The 21,526-nt window shown below is 44.4% G+C and overlaps 1 protein-coding gene across 1 annotated transcript in view; it reads left to right on the top strand.

Moving 5' to 3' along the window:
• The window catches only part of LOC147734768 (uncharacterized), a 265,703-nt gene that overhangs the window by 216,661 nt on the left and 27,516 nt on the right, over positions 1-21,526 (top strand). The window contains exons 13-16 of the mRNA XM_086953050.1: positions 4,576-4,670; positions 6,581-6,709; positions 17,581-17,695; positions 19,984-20,121. Of these exons, the coding sequence (XP_086809176.1) occupies positions 4,576-4,670; positions 6,581-6,709; positions 17,581-17,695; positions 19,984-20,121 (477 nt within the window). The remainder of the gene's footprint in view (positions 1-4,575; positions 4,671-6,580; positions 6,710-17,580; positions 17,696-19,983; positions 20,122-21,526) is intronic.

Here is a 21,526-nt window from a genome sequence, read left to right as displayed (position 1 = left end):
CTAATGTTGGATTTAGGCTGTCGCCCAATCGATGACCTTGCAAAATTCCGTCCACTTTTGCTATGGGCACGCCTGTGGCGTGTGGAGGAACTCAGCAAATATGCGCAAGGCCTAGCAGAAATCATGTCACTACCAGGGTGGCACAAAATTAAATGGTTGAGAGATATGAAGGTGCTGCTAGTAAATTTGGGCCTGAACGAAGCATGGTCAAATAGAACCTCACCCCCGAAGTTAGCTCTTAAGAAACTTTATTGGGACTGGATCCTTCTTCAAAGGAACACTAGTACCACCACGGGCAGACTTACGGAGGACTTCCTGAAGTTCAAAGATCAACCTAAACGGGAAGTGTACCTTGACATTATTGAAAAACCTTTCGATAGGGCTTTGTACTTCAAATTCAGAACAGGAACCCTTCCCCTTTATTCTTTTACTTCACGCTGGAAATCTTGTGCACTAACTACAGAGCTTTGCCCAGCATGCCTAGACAAACCAGAGTCATTGGCACATCTCATGTTTGAGTGCAGAGAGTATACAATACCCAGGAGGGTTTGGCTCAAAAACTTATGTCGGCAGCTGGGCACTAGGAGCCACGCGGCTGCAATCAGGATATTAATGTCTGATAGCCGTGCAACCTATGCTTGTGCCCTAGCCAAATTTTTATCATGGGCTTGGTCCATTCGAATCAAAAGGCTAAAATTGATTGTTTAATTCTATCTTAAATTGACTGTTTAAATGAACTGCCTTATGAACTGCTTTGCAAATTGCAAAATCTAAATGAACTCAAAGGCTAATATTGACTGCTTATTTTTCTTTTAAACTGATTGCCTAATGAACTGTTTTGTAAACTTTCTCTAAATAGGTTAAATCTTTATTGCATGTCCACGCTTGCTTTTAAAATTGTTGCATTGTGGTTTCCCTTCCATCTAGCTATCTGCTCTACCTTCCTTTGGGTGTCTCTCTTTCCCTCAAACTCCCTCAAATCCTTCACATGTGCTTCCTCTTCCTTCCTGTCGATCCACCTCACTCGCCATCTCAACAGTTACACCACTTCTTTCCTCAATCTCTTTCTTTTTATATTCTCCTGTTTTCTCCCTTCTCACACCCCCTTCCTTTCTGCGTCCCATTCTCTCCCTGCCCACTTTCCACGCTCTTATTTCGTGCCCCCTCCGCTATTGGTTCTCTCTCGTATCACTCTTTCCATTTGCAGCGATACCCAACTCTCCTCCGCCTCACCCACCTTCACTGTGTAGACATGTACTGGGAAGTTCTGGAGACAGAGGGGGAGATTCACCACCTTCCCAGGTTAGGCAGGGAGCTAGGAGAAAACGATCAACTTCAAGTTGTGTTGTCCTCGTGTTTTACGGCACACGTGATGCTTCACTAGGTCACGCAATATGATCCTGGACAATGTCACCTGGTGTTGTTTCGTGATGCCATGCTACTATTTATTATCTTGATATGCTAGACAATGCCGCATAGCTAGATGCCATGTTTTACTGTTCAGTTCTGCTATCCTATGCTGCTGTGTTACTATATATTATACATTACATTGAGGAATAAGAGGCAACTGCTATAGGATGGCCGTCAACAGTGCTGGATTTGGAAAAACTTTGCTCAGGGAACCTATAAATTGGGGGTCGAGGTGTTGCAAAAAGGGGAAGGAGTTGGGAGAGAGAGTCATAAAAAGCAGTCTGACAGACAACGTATACATTTTTTTCATAAAACTCGGTCACAAAGAAATTGGCAACAAGGGGAAACGTTCCAGTAAACCTGCTCTGGTGTAATTGGTTGCAAAGGCCATTCATGTAGTGCTCTCACTATTCTGCGTTGTCATCTCTTTCGTTAATGCGTTGCTCTCACTCAGTCATGCAGTGCTAAAATCACTCTTACACAACGCTGGGTGTCTCCCTCCTATAATGTTGTCTTTTTTTCATACAGTGCTTTCATTCCCTCAACTTCACTGGACTTGGAACAGCGTTAAAATAAAGTCAGACTGTAGCTTGTAAACTTCGCTCACTACAGGATAGGCCCTCCCCAAGGAAGCACTCTGCATGTTACTTCCCCTCCTTGTCTCTCTGTACTCTCAACTCTTGTATCTCTCCTCCCTCTTTCCTCACCCAGCCTATCTCTCGCTCACATAAATACACCCCACATAAAACCAATCTGTACACCATATCATCAATCCACATAAGCACACACCACATCATGCCACATAATTCCAATCAGCATAATTTCACTCAGTGCAACATTGTTCCACACAAATCAACTCAATATATTTCCATTCCACACCACATAATTGAACAACAAACCCACATAATACAAATCAACACCACCATCACATCACACACTACACCATGCTTCATCATACCAGAAAATTCAACAGCACGTAACATAATTAAACTCCACTACATAATACTCCACAACACAAAATACCATACCACATAGTTACTCTTCATAACCTACAATCCGCTTCCACATAATCCAATGCACAAAATGCCACATACTTACTATTCACATAATTCCACTCCATACCACATACATCCACTTAACAACAACTAAGCAAAAAATATTTACATTTACAACGTCAATAGCTCTAACTCTCTTTTTCTAAATAATCCACTAACGAAAAAAATAAGTAAAAAACATTATTATTTACAACGCCATTATCTCTAACTTTCACAAATGCGAGACCGATTGCATTGCAAATGCTTGTTTGAGTCTGGGGGAGCTTCTTCTGCCACCACAAGAATATTTTTTTATACAAAATGGGGTCAAAAGATGAATTTTACAACACAAAGTTGTAAATCTGCTGGTTGAGCTGCCATGGGTTTTCGAGTGAACGCTGAAGAGAAACTCGTGAAATATTCTACTTCGGTTTTCAGAATATTACACCACAACATTTGCCGGCTTTAGCATGCTTGTATGTACCATTATGAAAACTATACGCTGCCCCCAGAGGGCTGCTACCAGGCAGTATGGCCTGAGAATGCCTCCATCTATCCTGTCCTGCCGGTCGCCCATTGTCCTACAGCCTTTCTTGGCCTTCCTTGTGCATTGTTGCAAATCCAGCTTTGGTGATGAGTAATTTAGAGTGAAGCTTCAGCCATATTGGGTCTGGCAGTGAAGGTGGCAATTTGGCAGGATGTATGGCCCCTATCCGCTGCCAGAATTCGCTTAATTTTTGCAGGATTTTTAAATCCCACTATTTGGTTTGGTGATACTGCCAGATTTGAAATATTTGCTAATAAAACTGAAATACTCCAGTGAGGAGTGCTGCATTTACACCTCTTGATTATCGTCAGCCAGCAGTCCAAGGCCGCTGTTTATTGGGGTCCTGGCCAGTGTTCACAAATGCCTCTGAGGACAGTAGGGGCTGTACACTTCAGGTCACTCTCCTACCTCTTCGAACCGGAAGTGAAACACATTTTCCACCTTGTTTTCAATATGCCCAACTGAGGTATGAGTCTCATTGCCTCCAATTCAAATTGTTCGTACACTTTGTCTTGTCTGTCAGTTCCAAAGGAAAGAGAGAAAAGACTCAAAGAAAGTAAAAAACAAGAAAAGAATAGAAGTATGGGAGGCCCAAAAAAGGAAGAAAAGGAGAAGGTACCTCGAGGACCCTATCAAACGTAGCTCTCCACACATTTGCCCAGTGTCATCATCTTTACCCTCACCACAAGAGACCCAAAATGCAAGCGAACACGATATTAGTGGGGGGGGGGGGGGGGGAGGCTGTCCTTGCTCAAGCAGTGCTGGTTTTATTGATTTGCACTGTGCCCCTTAACAGAATACAATCCGTGAGCTGAACTACAGCTCAGGCATTGAAACTCTATGTATTCATGCACAGCTTGAGACATGCATAAAACAAGCTTGTGTGGTTTGTGTGGTACCATGGATCCAAATATTTCAGTGCATTACAACAATCACCAACTTTTATGATCACTACATATTTATATGTGCAGAGCGCCACATGCCGGGTGTACCTTTGTTTGTTATTACCTATAGCTGAGGGTGTGCAGGTGAGCTGCTCAGCCTTGAAGGTTCATTTGTTCTCCAAAAGATTCCTGGGTAGTGCCTTGGTAAATGATGCTTGGGCCAGTAAACTTATAAATTCATGTTCTGTCCTTTTAACCTCTGGGTACTTCTCTGCACTCTCTGGTTGTCTTTGCACCCTGCATCACATCCAATAAGTGCACAGAGACCTGCATGGCTCAGTGGAGTATCTCTCCTTTAGCATACATGATGTCCTGGTGAAGACCTTCAGTACAATTTTTTTTTGCTCCAACAATTGTCCCTTCTGGAAGAGGTCAGATCCTCCTCTGGGGTTGTACCTAATCTGTGCAGAACCTGTCCTAGTGTACTTTAACCCCATAAGACCTGAGGAGTCATATCTATATTTCACACCCCCTGGGATGCGTTGCCAATGACAATCATTTCATCTGGGTTCTCTAAAGAAAATCATGTTTTGGCACCATGAATGGTATGTTTGTGTAGTCTGAACTCTGCTAAAAGAAACAGTTAACCACAAAATTCATTGGCATCTCCAAGCTGACTCTGACATTTCTGCCTTTCCAGATGCTCTGAGCCGGCTAGGAACAGACCCTTTCTTTATCTCCGCTGTGGGCAGTGATAGGCTCTCGGAGTCGGTTCTACGCTACTGTAGTCATATGGTATGTCGCTTCCTGCCGTCTTTGGGATCGGTCACTTCAATGAACTGTAGGTACACTCTCCTCTCTTGTTCTCCCACTACTCTAGTGCCCCTCTAAACTAAGGGGCATATTTCCAAGCAATAGCGATAATTATCGCTATTGCTTGGTTAGAGACAAAAATTTACAGCTGAGCTGCGGCGATTTTTATCGCAGATAAACCTTGGTATTACCAAGGTTTATCGCAAATGCGATAAAAATGGGCTGCAATGCATGAATATCTCTGAAAAGTCAGCGATATTCATGCATTACCGAGCTAATGCTCTTAGCCATGTTATCCACCTCCCATTGGATAACATGGCTAAGAACTGCTCAGGGCAGGTGTTAGCTTTTGGAGATATTTGCGCTTAGCGCGAATATCTCCATAAGTTGGTAATAGGAGATAGCGATGTTAGCGACTGTTTCCAGTCGCTAACATCTTGGCACGCCCACTTTGCATGTCATTAGTGATAAATATCACTGACATGCAAAGTGGGGCCCAAGATGGTCGCTATCTCCTACTAGCTGTCGCTAACTGGTGTTAGCGACAGCTAGGTAATAGGGAGATAATTTTATCTCCGCTTTCTTGGCTTTTAAAGCCAAAAAAGCAGAGATAAACCCCCTTGATAATATGCCCCCAAGTTTCCTCTTCATCCTCAGTGGGAGATGGATGAGGAGTTCTAGGGGGGGAGTGGAGGTGTGGAGTGCAGTGGAAGGATCCTATACTGAGACTCTCTGGATAGGTAATATCTAAAGAGGTGTCAGAAAACTTATTTTATGATGTGAAGCATCTTTATAGGACTTGGAAGTTTTGCTTGGAGACGCTTAATTAAGGATTAACGACAGTGGCTGGATCAGCAGAATGAAAATTTGATAGGACATGGAGGGACTCCTCACAAAGGGTGGCGAGGGAAGGGGCATCCGAGGGCACAGCAGCCTTGGGAAGGGGTTTAATATGCGTTGAGTAGTTTTATCAGATGTTCATAGTTTTTTTAAATATATAATAGGATTTATATGGATGTGACCGGGCATGTGTGGGTAAAAGTATAAATAGTCAGAAGTCTCTAGTAGGTTGCCATTGGCATCAGCAAACAATTTTCAGAAATGTTCACACATTTTCAAGAGAGGAGACTCTCATAAGTATATTTGTCAGGAGGTGGAAAGAAAAAGCCAGCTGGCTCTGTGAGCTTGTGGCATGGCAGACGCACTATAAACATAGGGGCAGATTTACAATAAGTGGCGCATCCCTGCATATCAGCAGGGATGCGCCACTTATTGTGCGCCATGCCTCCACCACCATGGATACGCCGCATTTACAATGCGGCGCACCATGGGCAAAAACGGCCTAGATGCGTGATGCAATTGTGCCGTAAAGGTGGCGCATTGCTGGAGTTGCGTCGCAAGCGCGACGCAGCTCCAGCAATGCTCTGGGGGCCCTATCTTATCAATGCTGCGTCAATCCTTATGCCTGCTTCAGGCAGGCCCAGGGTTTGACGCAGCATGGGCCTAAAAGTGACTGAGTGAAATCTTGCAGATTTCACTCAGGCACTTTTGAGGCGTTCCTGCGCCGGAACACCCCCCCTGCGCAGGAATGCCTCCTTCTGGCGCAGGGCTTTAGAACGTGACGCATCTCTCAGATGCGTCACATTGTAAATACCCCGCACCATGGCGCTTCTTTTGCGCCACCGCTGCGCCACAAAAGTGACGCAACAGTGGCGTAAAAGAGGCGCAAGGGGCTTGTAAATCTGCCCCATAGGATGCAGGTTATAGGAAAGGCGCTATGGTGGTCACTGGACCCGTGACTAGGAAACAACCAGGGAACGAGCTAATGAAGGGAGGGATCCTTGGAGAAGCACAAGATGGGTCCAGGGGTCTGACTCTTATTTCCATTGCAGGATCTGCGGGGCATCAGTCGGCTCCATGGGCACAGCACGGCCACCTACTGCGCCTTCATCAGTGACCGCGGCGAGCTGAGTCTGGGGCTAGGAGACTTCGACATACACCAGCAAATCACAGAGCGGCAGGTGAGTCTCTGCCCCTTCCACCAGCGTTCAGAGAGGAGAGTCATATGTGAGGTTGGAAGAATGTATGGATGTATTTGGAGACAAGTGTGCAGAGAAGGAGTCAGAGCTATAGGACGATGAAGGCAGCAGTTGCAGCATCTGCCACTTCTCTTGTCACCACAACCCCATCAGCATCCCTCAGCTCAGGACCATTCTTGTTCTCAATATTACTTCTCACCGCTAAAGTATTCTTGACCCCAAACCCTGTCTAGTCCATAAACCTTTAGCCAACATTGCCCAAGAGGCTACGAGTCTGATTTAGAGTTTGGAGGAGGGGGGGGGGCTCTGTCACAAACATGACAGATACCCCATCCGCCTTATTACAAGTGCATTACGTTCTAATGCATTTATAATAAGATGGGCAGAATATCCTGTAATAGATGAACACGTCGGTCAAATCAGGTCCTATGCCTTTGCCCTTGTCCTAGAATATTTCTGCCCCCAAATAAAGTTAGCGTAATTTTGTTTCTTCTCCTCTTTTTCCTTCTACCCGTTCATCTTCATTTTTTTTCCTTACTTCCTTCATTCCGACTCTCCTTTCCTTTTTACTTCTTTTCTTCATTCATTCCTTCCTTCTGCCTGTCTTGCTTCATTTGTTTCTACCCTCGCCTCTCTTCCCTCTTACCCATCTTCTTTCCGTGTTTATTCCTTTCTTCCTTCTTTTTATATTTTTTTCTAGATTTCTTCAATTCTTTCTTCTTTATGTTCTATTTTCTTCCTCTCTCTGCCTTCCTAAAAGCCCTTCCTTCTTTCTCTTGCTCCTTCCTTATTACCACCACGCTTCCATTCCTTCTTTGCTCTGGCCCTCCCTCCTTTCGATCGCCCTTTCCTTCCTCTACGTCTTTCCTCCCTCCAGCTGCCATTCTTTCTCCCTCTTTGACCTCCTTTCACACTTCCTACCATCCCTTTTCTCCTGCCTTCTTTCTTTCACTTTTTGCTTTCCTACCTCCTCTTTTTTCATGCCTACCTTCCTCTTGCATTTTTTTGTTCTTCTCCCCTCCTTCTTTCATTTTTATTCCTGCCTGGCTCCCTTCCTTCCCTTCTTCCTCTGTTTCTTTCATTATTTCCTCACTTCCTGCCTCCTTTTTCCCCAGCCTGTCTCCTTACTCTCCTCATCCCATTACTTCCTTTCTCCCTCCTTCTCTTCACACCTCTCTTCCTTTCTCCTATTTGGTGTCTCACATCTTCCTTCTTTGCACTCTTTCCCCTCACTCTATTTCCTTCTTCCTGCCTTTCCTCCTTTCTTCCCTTCTTCCTCTCGTTTTCCTCCCATCCTTGCTACGATTCCACATCCACTGTTTTTCACTGATAGACACCTCAGCTCTTGCATCTGCTGAACGTGAAACCCCGTGATGGGTTTAATAAGCTGATGGACTCTTTCCACTCCTTTTCTAATCACCTGTTGACAAACAAGGATCTATGACGTGATGGGGAAAGAGTGGCAGGTGCCTAATCGGTGCATCCCATAGGCATCGTGGAGGGCTGAGGTCACCCTACTCCTTCGACTTCAAAGTGAACGGGAACAAAGGCACTCCTGATCAGTTAATCCTTAAAGATGTTCACATCACAACCAAACAAAATAACGCTTCTGAAAGACAGGCGGAAACTCTGGCGATGGAAAATGTGAGTGCAGGTTATTTCCTTCGTGGAGATCCAGGAGAGACGTGAGGTTGAGAGCGCAGCCGGCACATGGTGGAGGTATCCGCAGGGTTGGTCATGACCAATGACAGATGAACCCTACAGATAGAGCCTATTATCTCTGGAGAAGTTGGTCAGAAATTAACATTGCTTATCCTAGATTCCTTTCTTTAAAATAATTTTTAGGTCATGTTGCATGCATAAAAAGGGATTTGTTGAAAAACCATGTGCTGAAGTTCATTGAAAAATGACGGTCTGACTAGGACCCACAAAATTGACAAATATAACTGGAGATGAGCCTATAACAATGAATGCAAAGAGAGTTAAGATGATTTCAAACGCTATGAGCACCCTGAAGGAGGAAGCTAGCACCATGGGTAAGTGACGGAAGCAGGGTTTGATCCCCACTAGTCACTAGGGGCAAAGGCCAGATAATTTGGGGATATCTATATATGTTATGCCATATCCGTACTTCATCCTCTTGTGTTGGCCAACAAGACAAGACCACGGTTTTATTGTACATCCTATCTGGTGGATCTGTCTTAACTGTTGTTCAAGATCCCTCACACTTTCATGCAGGGTAAATCAAATTCAATGATTTGTCCCAGAGGCAAGGGAGTTTAAGTTGGCAATCGTATTTTTATCCTACACGCTGTATGGGTTTAACATGAGTTGGACTAGACTAAGAGTGATGTCCCACCACCCCAATTCACAAAGGCTTCTGGAAACCTTAGTTCAGCACAAACGAGTGATGACACCTGTGGCGCTCTGATTCAACCGCAGCATGCATGCATGAACCAGCACGGACAGCGGCACCAATTATAGCCAAGAGAAGTACACATTTTTGCTCTGTTGTCCATAATGTTACTCGCTGACAATAGATCACTCAATACAAGTCCATGCAGCGCCGAGACACCGCCGGGTATTTGCTGCGCTCTACAAATTGCTTAAAATAAATAAAATAAAAAAATGAGTACTCGCTGATATTAGGAGGACCCCTGGTTCCGAAGCAGGAGCTATATCGAGAAGGGAAACCATTGTACATTTAATTATAGCATTGTATTCTTTCGGATGTCCCTGAATGAAGCTGGACAGAGTTTATACTAAGGCATTCTTTACAAACAAAGAAATGTCACAGCAAAGTCTATATGGCAATGAATGCTCCTAAACGAATCAAGATTGTTAAGAAAGCCACGTGGGACGTTGCCCCTCAGAGTCCTTATATAGAGCAGTGTGTCTCTTTATCATTAATATTAGGTTTTTCTTTAAGTATTACATTGCCCAAGCAAGACACGTAACACAAAGCCTCAGAAGCTTTACACTCAAACGAAAAGTATATACCTAAAATAACAAAAGCGACAACATTATTCAAAAGCAACACAACACCGTCCATGTCCTCTTCTTTCAAAATGTTTTGGGGAAACTAAGCATAATTGTGAGAAGTTGGCCCGATATGCAGTGCTCACTATTCTAGTGATCACTATGCATCGGTCCAAACGACCCTTATGGTGATTGGTTGTAAGTCAACCTTAGACCAGCTATCCTAGTAGCGTGGATACGAGCAGTCTTCGGGCTAAACTCTAGATGGCGTGTTAAGCCAGCTGTTATACCATCACATACCCCTTGAACACCAAGTGAAAGGACACCACACAAGTGTTATGAAAATAAACAGTGTATTTATTAGAATCACAACAGCCCTGTACTCTTTATGAGGACAGGGTACTAAGCACACAACGAAACTCTTAAGAAAATACTTCAAGTGCACAATCAATACAAGTGCCCGAGGGCACGGAAAGTTTAGTGGTCTCGGGCGGACCCGATAAGGCAAGTCGGAAGCGATAGGGACTCGGGACCCTTAAATAAGGAGGCTATGCGGGCACCGAAATGCCGAAGTTACCTAGCCCCAAGGGCTGCGGCTGCACAGGTCTTTACAGACGTCGAGAGTCTTCGCTGACGAGCCAGGAGCCGGAAGGAAGGAGTTGCTGGCCGGCGACCAGTGGAAATAGTTCGTAGAGATCCAAGCCTGGATCAGAGATGGATGACACCTGAAAGCAGAGGGGACCAAGTTCGTACTACTAGCCAGTAGTCAGAGGGTACCAGGAGGGCACCGGATGATCGTCACCTCGACTAGGTGAGTGGGCGACGCTAGGCTCTGCAGTCTCACGGACCAGGAGGCGTTGTCGGCGACCAGGATGGAGGTGCGAGCTGTCCCACGAAGGTTGATGCTGTCGGCGTCGCTGGGCCCAGGATTGGGGCAACAAGCCTTGGCAAATTTCAGGGCAACGTGGTGGGCCTACAATGGCGTCTTGAGTGGACCAGGAGGGTCTGGGGTGCTCCTCTCTCAGAAGGGAGCAAAGGCCAGTCTGGAGCAACCAGACCAGCAGCGTTGGTTGTCGGGTGTCGTCAAGAAGGTCACAAGCCAGCGGCTAGTGACCAGACAACGTGCTGAACAGCAAAGAGCAGAAGGGCCCCACACAGATCGTGGAGATGCTGGGAGGCTGCGCTTCGATGCTGGAGCTGCTCAGGGTCGGGGCTTCTCGGACCCCAGAGCACTCACCAGAGGATCCCTCGGTGGTCGTGCCGGTTAAGAAATCGTGCAGGTCTTGATGATGGCCGGTCCCTCGAGGTCTCGTCGCACCCACAGATCTCAGCTGAGCTGACGATGTGGGTAGAGGTCAGAGGTGCCAGGGAAGCTGGGTCTCGTCGAGCTGGGCAGTCGGATTCCTGAGGAAGGACTTGCAGCAAACCGCAGAGTTCTTAGATGGTGCCTGCGGATGCAGGGTGACTACTCCTTAGCCACAAGGGAGAAATCTTGAGAAGAGTCGAGAGTTCCTTTCGTAGAAAGTATTCTTGATTCAAAGATGATCTAATTTGGAAGGGTCCCCGCTCCTGCCTTTATCCTAAAGAAAGGGGTGGGTACGTGACTAGGTCCTGCCCTAGGGGTGGGACCATGAAGGGGGGTAGTTACACCCCTCTCCCCTGCCGGACTTTCCCCAGGTCAGGGGCTGGCGCCCCTGGAACTGGTTCTAGCCGGCAGATGCGTAGTGAGCACCGGGGTGCCACTCCGCAGTCACCTTCTTGTAAAGCCCTGCCTACCCAGGATACACAAAACCCTGTCTGGGATGGTGCGAACACCGCCCCGGACAGGAAACCCTTTGTCCAAGCTCTCCTCGCTGGAAGGACTCCCAGCAGCAGGAGGTCAGACTCGTGTCTGTGGTGGCAGCATCCATTTTATGGAGCTGAGGCTTCAGTTAACTTTAACCGGGGTTCACAGTTACGTACATGTCGTGTCCCTCTAGAAGGGCGGAATGCTAACCTCGTCGCCAGCATTGGTGAGGGGTCAGCATCCCGATTCGTATGACACCTTACTCGACATGTCTTGATAACGCGATACCGAAGTTACCAATATGGTACGCGTTATCATGGAACAGCCATTGGGTCTTGGTTCCGCAAGCTGCAACCGGGCTCGGCTCGTGCCAGAGCCCAATTCACATGATTCCACGCACTCTGCCTTCAGGATTGTCAAGGCCTGCCATAGGAGTGACTGATAGGAACTCGGGTGTCCATTTTAGGGTTAGATATAGGGATACTATACCTAAAGCAACGGGCGAGTACGCCACGTTGCCCCAGCTGTCCTGCAGCCAGTTGTGTCAGATTTAGATGGCCATCCAGGGGTGGCATAATACTTGCTTCAGCCCCTGGTAGGCCCTGGGTACACCGATGCCCTGAGTTTACAGGGTCTGACAAGGTGGCCCAGTTCCAATTGGGTAATGCACCTGCGGTACACATCAATTTAGCGAGAGAACAGCTAGGCTGTGGGTCTGATTGGCAGGCCCACAGCCCGAGAAAGTCGTAAACCAGTGAAACAAAAGCAAAAAATCTGGGTGATCATAGGATTGCAGACCCTACTCTCCTACAATAATGTCTAAGTGCTGCTGTTAAACCTGCCATCTGCCTGGACAGACCTGTGTCTGTCTACCGCCAGGAAGGGGTACAAGGAGTCTGCTCATTGGGGTCTGCGATCTCCCTACGTCAAAGGTCTTCGGTACCCTCCCATGCAATGGATACCTTGACTCATTGGGTAAAAATCAACGGGCTGCTGCCATTTCTGCTGCAATCTCTCATCCATATTTTAGGATCTGTACCTTGTCTTTCATGAGCCATTTTTGTGGTCTCCAGATCATTCCCCTCACATTTCTCTTGCCCATTCTTACTTGCTGTAAAGGTGTTTGATAATATTTTGTTTCCACCTGTAGAACCCACATTCTGCCATTTGTTTGACCTCAGAGTACTTCTCTATTTAGTAGGCTATAAACAAATAGAGATATACATAGCATCATGTAGTTGCTAATATGTATACTCATCCTGTAACGCGCCATCTGGCCTTAACAGAAACCTTCAGTTTTAGAACTATAAATGGTCATTTTTCTTATTGTTTTAGACCAAGTTGCGGCACATGTTTCCTTCTGTGGTATTACAAAAACTAAAAAATAACAGACAATACGTTATATGGAATACTGCCTCCTCTGACATAGGAGGTGAGTTAATTAATATTCCTAGTTACCTTTTATAGATCGAGGCTAAGTGACTAAGACAATAGAGATTTAAACTTCTTTCTCTCCTTCTCTCTCTCAGCCTCAAATGATAACCCCTCAACTCCCCCTGGGAGTAAATAACTAAATCCTCCTTAAGTGCTAAAAGACGTCAGCCATACACGGACGTGCCCTCTAAAGGTAATATATTGAGAGGAGAGCGTCTAACAAAATCAAAAAGCACTATCGCAGAATTCATATAACAAGTGATATGCCTTTTTCTCTTTAGAATTGTAATCAGCCGCCAAAACTAAGCGCCTTATAAAAGCCACAGCAGATCCATTCTACTCTACGACCTTATACACTAAGGTATATCTATTTGATTTTAAATCTTGTTAATAGTGAGGTCAATCCCACACCACCACTCTTTTGCACGTTGGTAGCTGCCTTACCATTTTGTAGGTCAACTCCCACCACATCTCTCTTCTTTTTCTTCCTCTAAATGCACAACTTTAACTTTGTGTCTGCTCTATCTTTGGGATATAAGGTCATGAACCTAAACTGGTGTGAACCACTTCCTGTTAGCTATGGCTAGATAACCAGTCACTATAGTTTTTGTAATCTGATTGCTTAGGATGCATTCAAACTTAATATTGACACAGCTTTTTTAATTTCAGATTAAGAGAACCCCATGGTTTCTGACTATTTGCATACATTTGTTTAGTCCAAGTTGGCCCTGAAGAAGGTGAATCCAAATCTAATATCACCGAAACGTACGTAGGCCGTACGCATACAAAGACCCTCGAATATGACAAATTGAAAGATCATAAGAACTAAACTGGAAAAGAAATCCAAACAGAGATTACAACAAGAATATATAGATTGTTTCACGATTTAAGACAGACTGAAACCACACTACGAGGAGTCTTGTATTGGACACTGATAATATATCACCACAAAGTTTGCAATTATTTATGTATTTTGTCACTGTTGTTTGTATGTGAGAAAGTATGAGTATGTATGCTGGGATGAATGTTCATATCTGTACATAAAAGAAATATGAGGGGTTCTATCTAGAACATCAACTTCAGTAAATATGTTGCACCTCAACAAACGCACGTTAATTGGTATTTAGCTGTATTTATTATGTTTTTTATGTGAAAGAAAACTGCAGAAAACTCAAAACTATATATTTTTGTGTAATGATGAATAAATGAAAAAAAAAAAAAATATGAGAAGTCTATTGTGTCATGAGATGCATCCTATGTATAAATAACTGACTTAACTGCCAAAATTGTTGAATGATATTTAGGTCACAATAAGAGGTTTTTCCCTGTGTCTTTGACCTCAGAGTACTGTCTGCAGCCTGGTGACTCTTCAGATGGTTCAACGTTATAATGGCCGGCCCAAGTCTTGTTCGACTTAAGGCGATCTGTTACATGTGTTGTGTTCTTGTCATACGGCCACATGCATCATTGTTTCCGTTTGCGATTTCTTAATTGCGAAAATTAAGGAATCGCACTTAAGAAATCGCAAAAGGCTATGCATCAAGAAATCGCAATTTTTTTTGCGATTTCTAAAAATTCCTTAATTGCGATTCACAATTTGCGAATAGCAATTATAGAATCCCTTCCCACTGATTCCTATGTGCCAAGAGGCATGTGTGTGTGTAAAATGAAACTTTCAAAAATGCACTTTTGTGCATTTTTGAAAGTTTTCGCAAAATACCATGAAGGTCAACTTCATGGTAATTTACCTCTCCCTATTTGCGAATTCGCAAATTTAAAATGTTCATGCATTGCATTCAAGAAATCTCAAATTGCGATTTCTTAAATGCAATCGCAATTTTAGAAATCGCAACAGGATTGCGATTTCTTAAATTGCGAAAAACATGATGCATCCCAATTTTGTCAATTGCATTCACAAACGGCCAAAAATTGTGATTTGCACCATTTGCGAATGCAATTGACAAGAATGCATGTGCCCGTACGTGTACGATAAGCGGCCGTGTCTTATCCATGAAAATGTTTGCTCTTGGTGTTTACAGGTTCATGTCGGATGGCCTTTCTAATTGTGCGAGCTCCTTCTAGATTGATAGCCATTCTCATGGAGGATGGAGGGGTTTCTTGTATTCCTTGGTGGCAAATGCCTGTGGGGACAGGGACATATGTTGTATATGTGAGCTGGGTTGGGTGTATTTCTATTAGTTCTGTCTACTATGTTCTGTTGGAAGTAAGTGTGTGGCATATGATGGTTGGAAGTGATGTGAGTCTGGCGAATGTTGTGAGTCTGATGATACCGTTGTCTGTGGGTTGTTGAATGTATGCGAGGTGTTCTGCCTAATGTGATATGTTAGAAGTTTGCGTGTGTTGCTTCTTAGTGGTTCACACCTTTGTGAGCGAAGCAGTAGCCAACTATAGGCTGATATGGGCTGTATTGGATGCATGAAGTTGTAAATCCGATTAAGCGTATAATGTTTATAGAAGGGACGTCCAACACGCGTTCACTGCGGTGTCTAGCTTTGTGTTGGTGTGCATCAAGTCCTTTGGTTCGGTAAGGTGCTTAGGTTTGCACACTCTGGTGCCTGCTCTGAAGTGCTGTGGATCAGGCTGCTTGCTACTATTAGAGGCTGCTTTTGGTTTGCAGCCCTTGGTGCTTGCTTTGAAGTGGTGTGGATCAGATCCATTGGTGTGATTTGGTTTTCACCCGCTGTGTCATTCTTTAGGTGGTGTTGATCAGGTTGTTCGGTTCTGTCACTGAGATTTATGGCATACTCAAAAGAGAGGTGGTGTGGATCAGGCTGCTTAGTACTATTAGAGGCTGTAGTTGTGTGTGTGCCTTTGGTGCTTGCTTTGAAGTAGTGTGAAATAGATACCTTGGAGTGGTTTGGTTGGCAACTACCGTGTCATTCTTTGAGGTGGTGTTGGTCATGTTGCTTGGTTCTGTCACTGAGGTCTGTTATCCCTTGTGGCATGCTTGGAAGTGAAGCGGTGTGGATCAGGTTCTGTGGTACTATATGACCGTTAGCCCCGGTCTCTTCTGCGATGAAACTTTCAATCATTCAAAGTTTGTAGCCAACCACCCTGAAAATAGACACTTGCAATTCAAAAGTGGTAGCGCTTGTCACCTGAAACATCTTTTTACTTGTTCAGATGTGTTGGGCTAGCACTTCACCTGTGGTCTGCTCAGCAGGCACCCTTGGCTGGCAACGGTTTTGGTCAAGGTGACTCAATATATTGTATAAAAGCCTCACTCCAGTGGACTGGTACCGACAACTTGTGGATTTGGTATTTGATGGTGGCAATGGGAAAGAGAACCACAAGCCAGGTGGTTAGGCAGGTGTAGTGGAGTCACCCATATATTCTGTGATTGGCTGTCCGTTGATGAGGTGTAAAAACTGTTTTACATAGTTAGAATCTGAATAGCTGACTGCATTTTGCTCCCTTGCCTAATTATAACAACATATATGGACAACAAGGTTCACCAATAGCTACCTGTAATGTGTCTTGGTGTGTGCACTCTTGCCAGCTCCTTAAAACCTGATTTGCTGGATTTAGTGTGTTCTGCTATCTAACTATAATGTGATTGGCTTGCACCATGATCTTAAATTCTTCACTTTAAATGTGTTTTAACAGGTAGTATTATGATAAACTACCCATTGCCAATGTGATTGGCTGGCTACAGTTAACATTTGCATCTAGCCTTACATGATTTGCTAGTAGTAGACATCACCAGCAAATCGTACAGTTTAGAGGTTAGTGCCCGCTCAATCACATTAGGTAACCATATTAGATAATCATTTTGGGTGACATGCTGGTGGCAGTAGTTTGTGACATACTAGTTTTATCTGGCTGCAGTAGGCACTCATACGTACATCGCCTGCACTAAGATGGGTGTCTTTGAGATATGTTTCGCGTGATTTGTTGGCCATCGTCTACTCCTCCTATTACTGGGTAGCTGCATCCAGGGTTGTGAAATTGACCGACCATAATGGCTTTTTTTTTGCGTTGTGCCTTGTTCATTTGCTAGCTGCGTTGTCTCACTTCAGTGGGTTCTAATAATGTGATCTTCATTGGTTGGTGGGTTAAGAGCGGGCCCACTGGAATTATGTGGCATGATAGGGCCAAATTCTGCAGCAGTGTTCAGGAAATTATGTGGCAAGAAAAGCCAAATTATGCGGCATAAGGCGGCACATTTTGTTTTAGTAGTACATGTACATCCTTATTTTGTCATTTCTACACTCATTAACACTGCCTGTACAATGGTTACAGCTCATTAGTACCAGTGTAACACCTAATATATCAATAAGCAACAGAAAGGTGACCAGTCCAGCTTTGCAAAGGGCCTTCCACTGAGTGGCAAAACACCTTGCTGCATTATTAGTAACTTTTGATCTGTTTGAGCTAGAAACTATTTTTTTTGTTAAAATCTGCAGATTATGTGGCAGACGATGGATTATGTGACATACACCAAATGTCTATAATTATGCGAAAATCGCACAATTGCGTAATTCCAGTGAACCTGGTTGAGGTATCTGCTCTTCAAGTGTCCGGGTAATGGCAGGTTGTCCCAGGCCCTGTCAATGGCAGGTTGGCCCAGGCCCTGTCTGTGTGATTGACCAGTCTCGCCTTGCTTGACGTTGCCACTTTTGTCTTTCTGTAGCTGTCGGGGTTCGAGGAGCAGATCCGCTCTGCAGCCCTGCTGTGCATTGATGGCAACGTGCCAGTGAGCGCCATACAGTATGCATGTGGCATCGCCAAGCAGTGCCGTGTGCCAGGTGAGTACACCTTCTGGAGGGCAGCTCCTGCCTGTCGAGACACCAGGGAGGCCTAACATTGGAAGCCAAAGAAGCTAGAAACTGCTGGGAGCTGCAGGCAGACCAGGACACCTCTCCAGTTTCTCACTGCTGGTGTTTTACCAAAATGCACCCTCTTACTGATCTTTTGTTTTCGTGCCTTTATTTCAAGTGAAATTTTCAGGGTGTGGCCCTTCTTTCTTTCATTTTCCCATGCCTTCCTATATTTTCACTTGTTGTCTTATATTCCCCTGCATTCTCACTTTTCCCCCTGTCTTTTCACCTGTCATTTATGCTTCTCCCTACCTTCTAGCGCCCCCCTAGTTTATTTAATTCCCACCACTTTCTTACCTTTCTCTTTGTCAGCTTGTGATCCATTCACCGTTTGTCACGTCTTTTAATCACTCATGTCCTTCCTAGCATTTGCCCTTCATTGGATTCCCTCTGCCCCTGCCTCTAATGGTTTCCCGGTCTTCATACATTTTCACCTTCTTAAATTTCCATGTCTTCTTGTTTTCCCTAATTACTTTTCACATTTCCCACAATTTTCTTAGCTTTCTCCCTAACTCCTGCTTTCTTCCTTAACACATCTCCCCATAACTTATTGTTTTTCTTGCCTTGTTCTTTTCTTGAATTTGCTCCTTATTTTCTTGCATTTACTTTTCCCCTGCCTTGCTTCTCACTATGGTGACTCTATGATGAGGCCCCAAATCCTCTCCAGTTCTAAAGTAGATCTCATCCATATCTTGTAGCTCCACCCCCATGTTTCCCAACCTGGCCCTATGAAAGTGAAATAAAACTCAGACATCCTCTCTTTGAAGGCTCTTTGAATGCACCAAATTTTTAGATTGTCTACATTGCCTGCTGAAAAAATCCACCTTTTAGTCCTCGAATTGCCCCCGTCTGGTGGATGAACAGGGCCCTCTATACATGTTAATATATATACACCTCTTAGGGGTGTGCAAGCTGGTGATGTGATCAAATCGAAAAGACAATTCAGAAGAGGCATAGGGGGAAAAAATCCAAAGTACAAAAAAATTGAACATAAAAAAAGGGACGGGAACATGTGAGTAATATAAATTAATGAAGAGAAAAACGTTAAGGAGAGGAATAAATACGTTAAGAGAAACAGCTATAGGGATCATTCTAACAACAACAAAAAATTCAAACGAAGTGATTAATGTGATATTAATGAAAAATATCAAAAACAGGATACAGAAATGAATTACTCTGTATTTAAAACTGCAATGATTAGTTAATAGATCTTTACGAAGTATTTTATTTTGTCTGCAGTTTTTCATGATATTTCGCACTTCTTGAAGGTTGCTAATTTCCCCAGATTTTCTCTGACTATGTAAACGTGTTTTGTCTCTTCATAGCCGTATTGTTTATACACTCGTAGATTCCAGTAAGACTAATTGCGGCCCTAGGAGCAGATTTTCCGCTCCTTACAGTGGTGACTTAATTCTGTGCTGAAAACGCTTTTCTAAGCAAACCAGCTTTGTAAAAGAAAAGATGGCTAAATGCTTCTGAACTGGTTTTCAGCGTTAATCGATATATGTAACCTAAATTATTGCAAAATTCACAATTTTCAGACGGATGTTCTGAAGTGAAAAACACTTCTGCAAACAGTTTTTTTTCATAAATCTTTACGAAAAAACGGAATTACCCATATTAGAACATTTGAATGTTGGGAGCTCAATTGAAGACAATGAAGTGGCCCTGGGCTAATAATGACTGTATGAGCCTTATGCTCCAATATTCCAATGTTTGTCATTTTGTTTGTTTCTTTTTAATTTAGAACATTATTCCCTCAGTGGGTGGAATGTTTTAATAGCCTCACAGCCCTTCTGCCACAACCTATACCAGTTATTAAAGGCCCTGTCCCTCTTTATAGGCCCATACCTGTGTCTCGGACCTATCACTGGCGTTCAAGGCCATTAACCCTTCGGCCGTGGCTGGAATTCCCCCGCGGTGCGGGCGGATTACTGGCGAGCGCATATCGGATGGCCCCTGGTCGTCCGATGCACACGCCCACCATGATGTCGGACGGCTGAGGCCTATCCGAATGCAAGGGGTTCACAACTGTTGTAGCCATTGGCAGCGGGCTGTGAGGCTGTAGTAAATTGATGGCATTCTCCAGGTTCCAGGTCTACATGCAGTCACCTGGTTCTAACGTCCTTAACAGAACAAAACTGTCTTGACATCAAAATCTTCCTTTGACCTGTGCCCATAATTCACCTGTAAACTTTGTAAATGTTGTTCTGAAGTGTGCTACGAGCCAACCGATGAGGGCAAAGCCTCAAAACCGTTTTTGTCGGACACCTGGAAAGCGCTGACTTACACCTCGCCCAACCTCTTGGAGCTCAGAGCTATAAACCGGAGTCTTGGAAACGCCGTACCACAAGGTCAGCTCCTGCCAATCCTATTTGCATATCGTTTGCATGTGGTTTGTGTGATGGTCATGTGTCCACTGCGTGTAAGTCAGAGGTCTACTTCATTGTTACCGCATGGCATTACATGCTCATTGCACATATACTGTATGTTTTATTTAGTGACTTTTACTTTTTAGCCAATTTTCAGAAGAGACATCCTTGGGCAGGGCTGGAGGGGGGCACTATCGCTTTAAGAAAAATTAAACTTGATGCATGAGCAGGCACAACCAATGTTGGACCGCTCCCACACAGATACTGAAGCAAGGCCCATTTTGGGACCTGCCGCACGTGTGCACACACACATCCTCTTACATGCTGAAGCTAGTGCTACACACATAAAACCCATCTCAGCTAAAAACAAACTATCACAACAATCTCTTACCTACATTTACTGTGCATAGTACATGAAAGAGTAGTGCCAGTATAACTGCAAGCCCCATCGCCCACCGCCAACAACTCCCAACTTATGACTCCAGATTCTGCCCTTGCGGCACTAAAGAGACCCCCACCATCAAGAGGCCTGGGACTCCCTCCACATCACAGAGACTGGGACCCCCTGCCTTGTGACGTATAAGAATATTCACTAGGTCTAACCATGTTTACTACCAGGCCCTCTTCTCTATGCTCTCTTCGTGTGATTAAAGGGAGGTTCACCTCCTTTCTGTCAGATGAGATCTCACACAGGTTGAGACCTCTTGAACCTCAAGTCTTCCACTCACCTTTAACACTTCCATAGACTTCATCCTTTCACCGGTTTTGAATAACCTCTACGTAGAGTCAGGAAGATGGTGTAGACTTAAGTGGCTCAAGTCTTGCCCTCCAAACGTTTAAATTCAGCCATAGAAAACATCTTCGTGTTTTTACCTTATTCCGGCATGTTTTGGCATATTGCCACCATCTTTTTGCCTGTGGATGTGTGTCAGGAATTCGTGACCGCTCCTATCCCGATTTTGCGAGACACAGATTACAAATGGGCCACTTAGTGATTGGCCAATACAATTTTGCAATCGCATCTTGGGTCTCCAGAATACCATATGTATGAAACCCGTATCACAAAGAATCCACTCCTGAATGAACACCATTGAAGTGCTTTAGAAATATCTCTATGGTTGGTCTGTGAGGCTTCATGCCATGTAATTGCCCTACCAACCGGGGCCTGTGGATGATATAGATGATAGGATCTGCGATGGTGGTCAGTTTCCCTATCGCCTAAAATGACTGCTGGGTGTGCCTCTAGTTTACCCCTTTTCCTGGTCATAAAATGTTGTGCAACAACAATAGCCACTGCAGGCCTTCTATGGATGCCCCTGTAATACATTCAGCATAGATCAGAGATCCGCATACACAATATAGTGGTCAAAGTTTATACATTTGCACA

The sequence above is a fragment of the Lissotriton vulgaris genome, chromosome 1_2, assembly GCF_964263255.1.
Source record: "Lissotriton vulgaris chromosome 1_2, aLisVul1.2, whole genome shotgun sequence".
Classification (NCBI taxonomy): domain Eukaryota; kingdom Metazoa; phylum Chordata; class Amphibia; order Caudata; family Salamandridae; genus Lissotriton; species Lissotriton vulgaris.
This window is presented reverse-complemented; position numbering and strand designations above follow the sequence as displayed.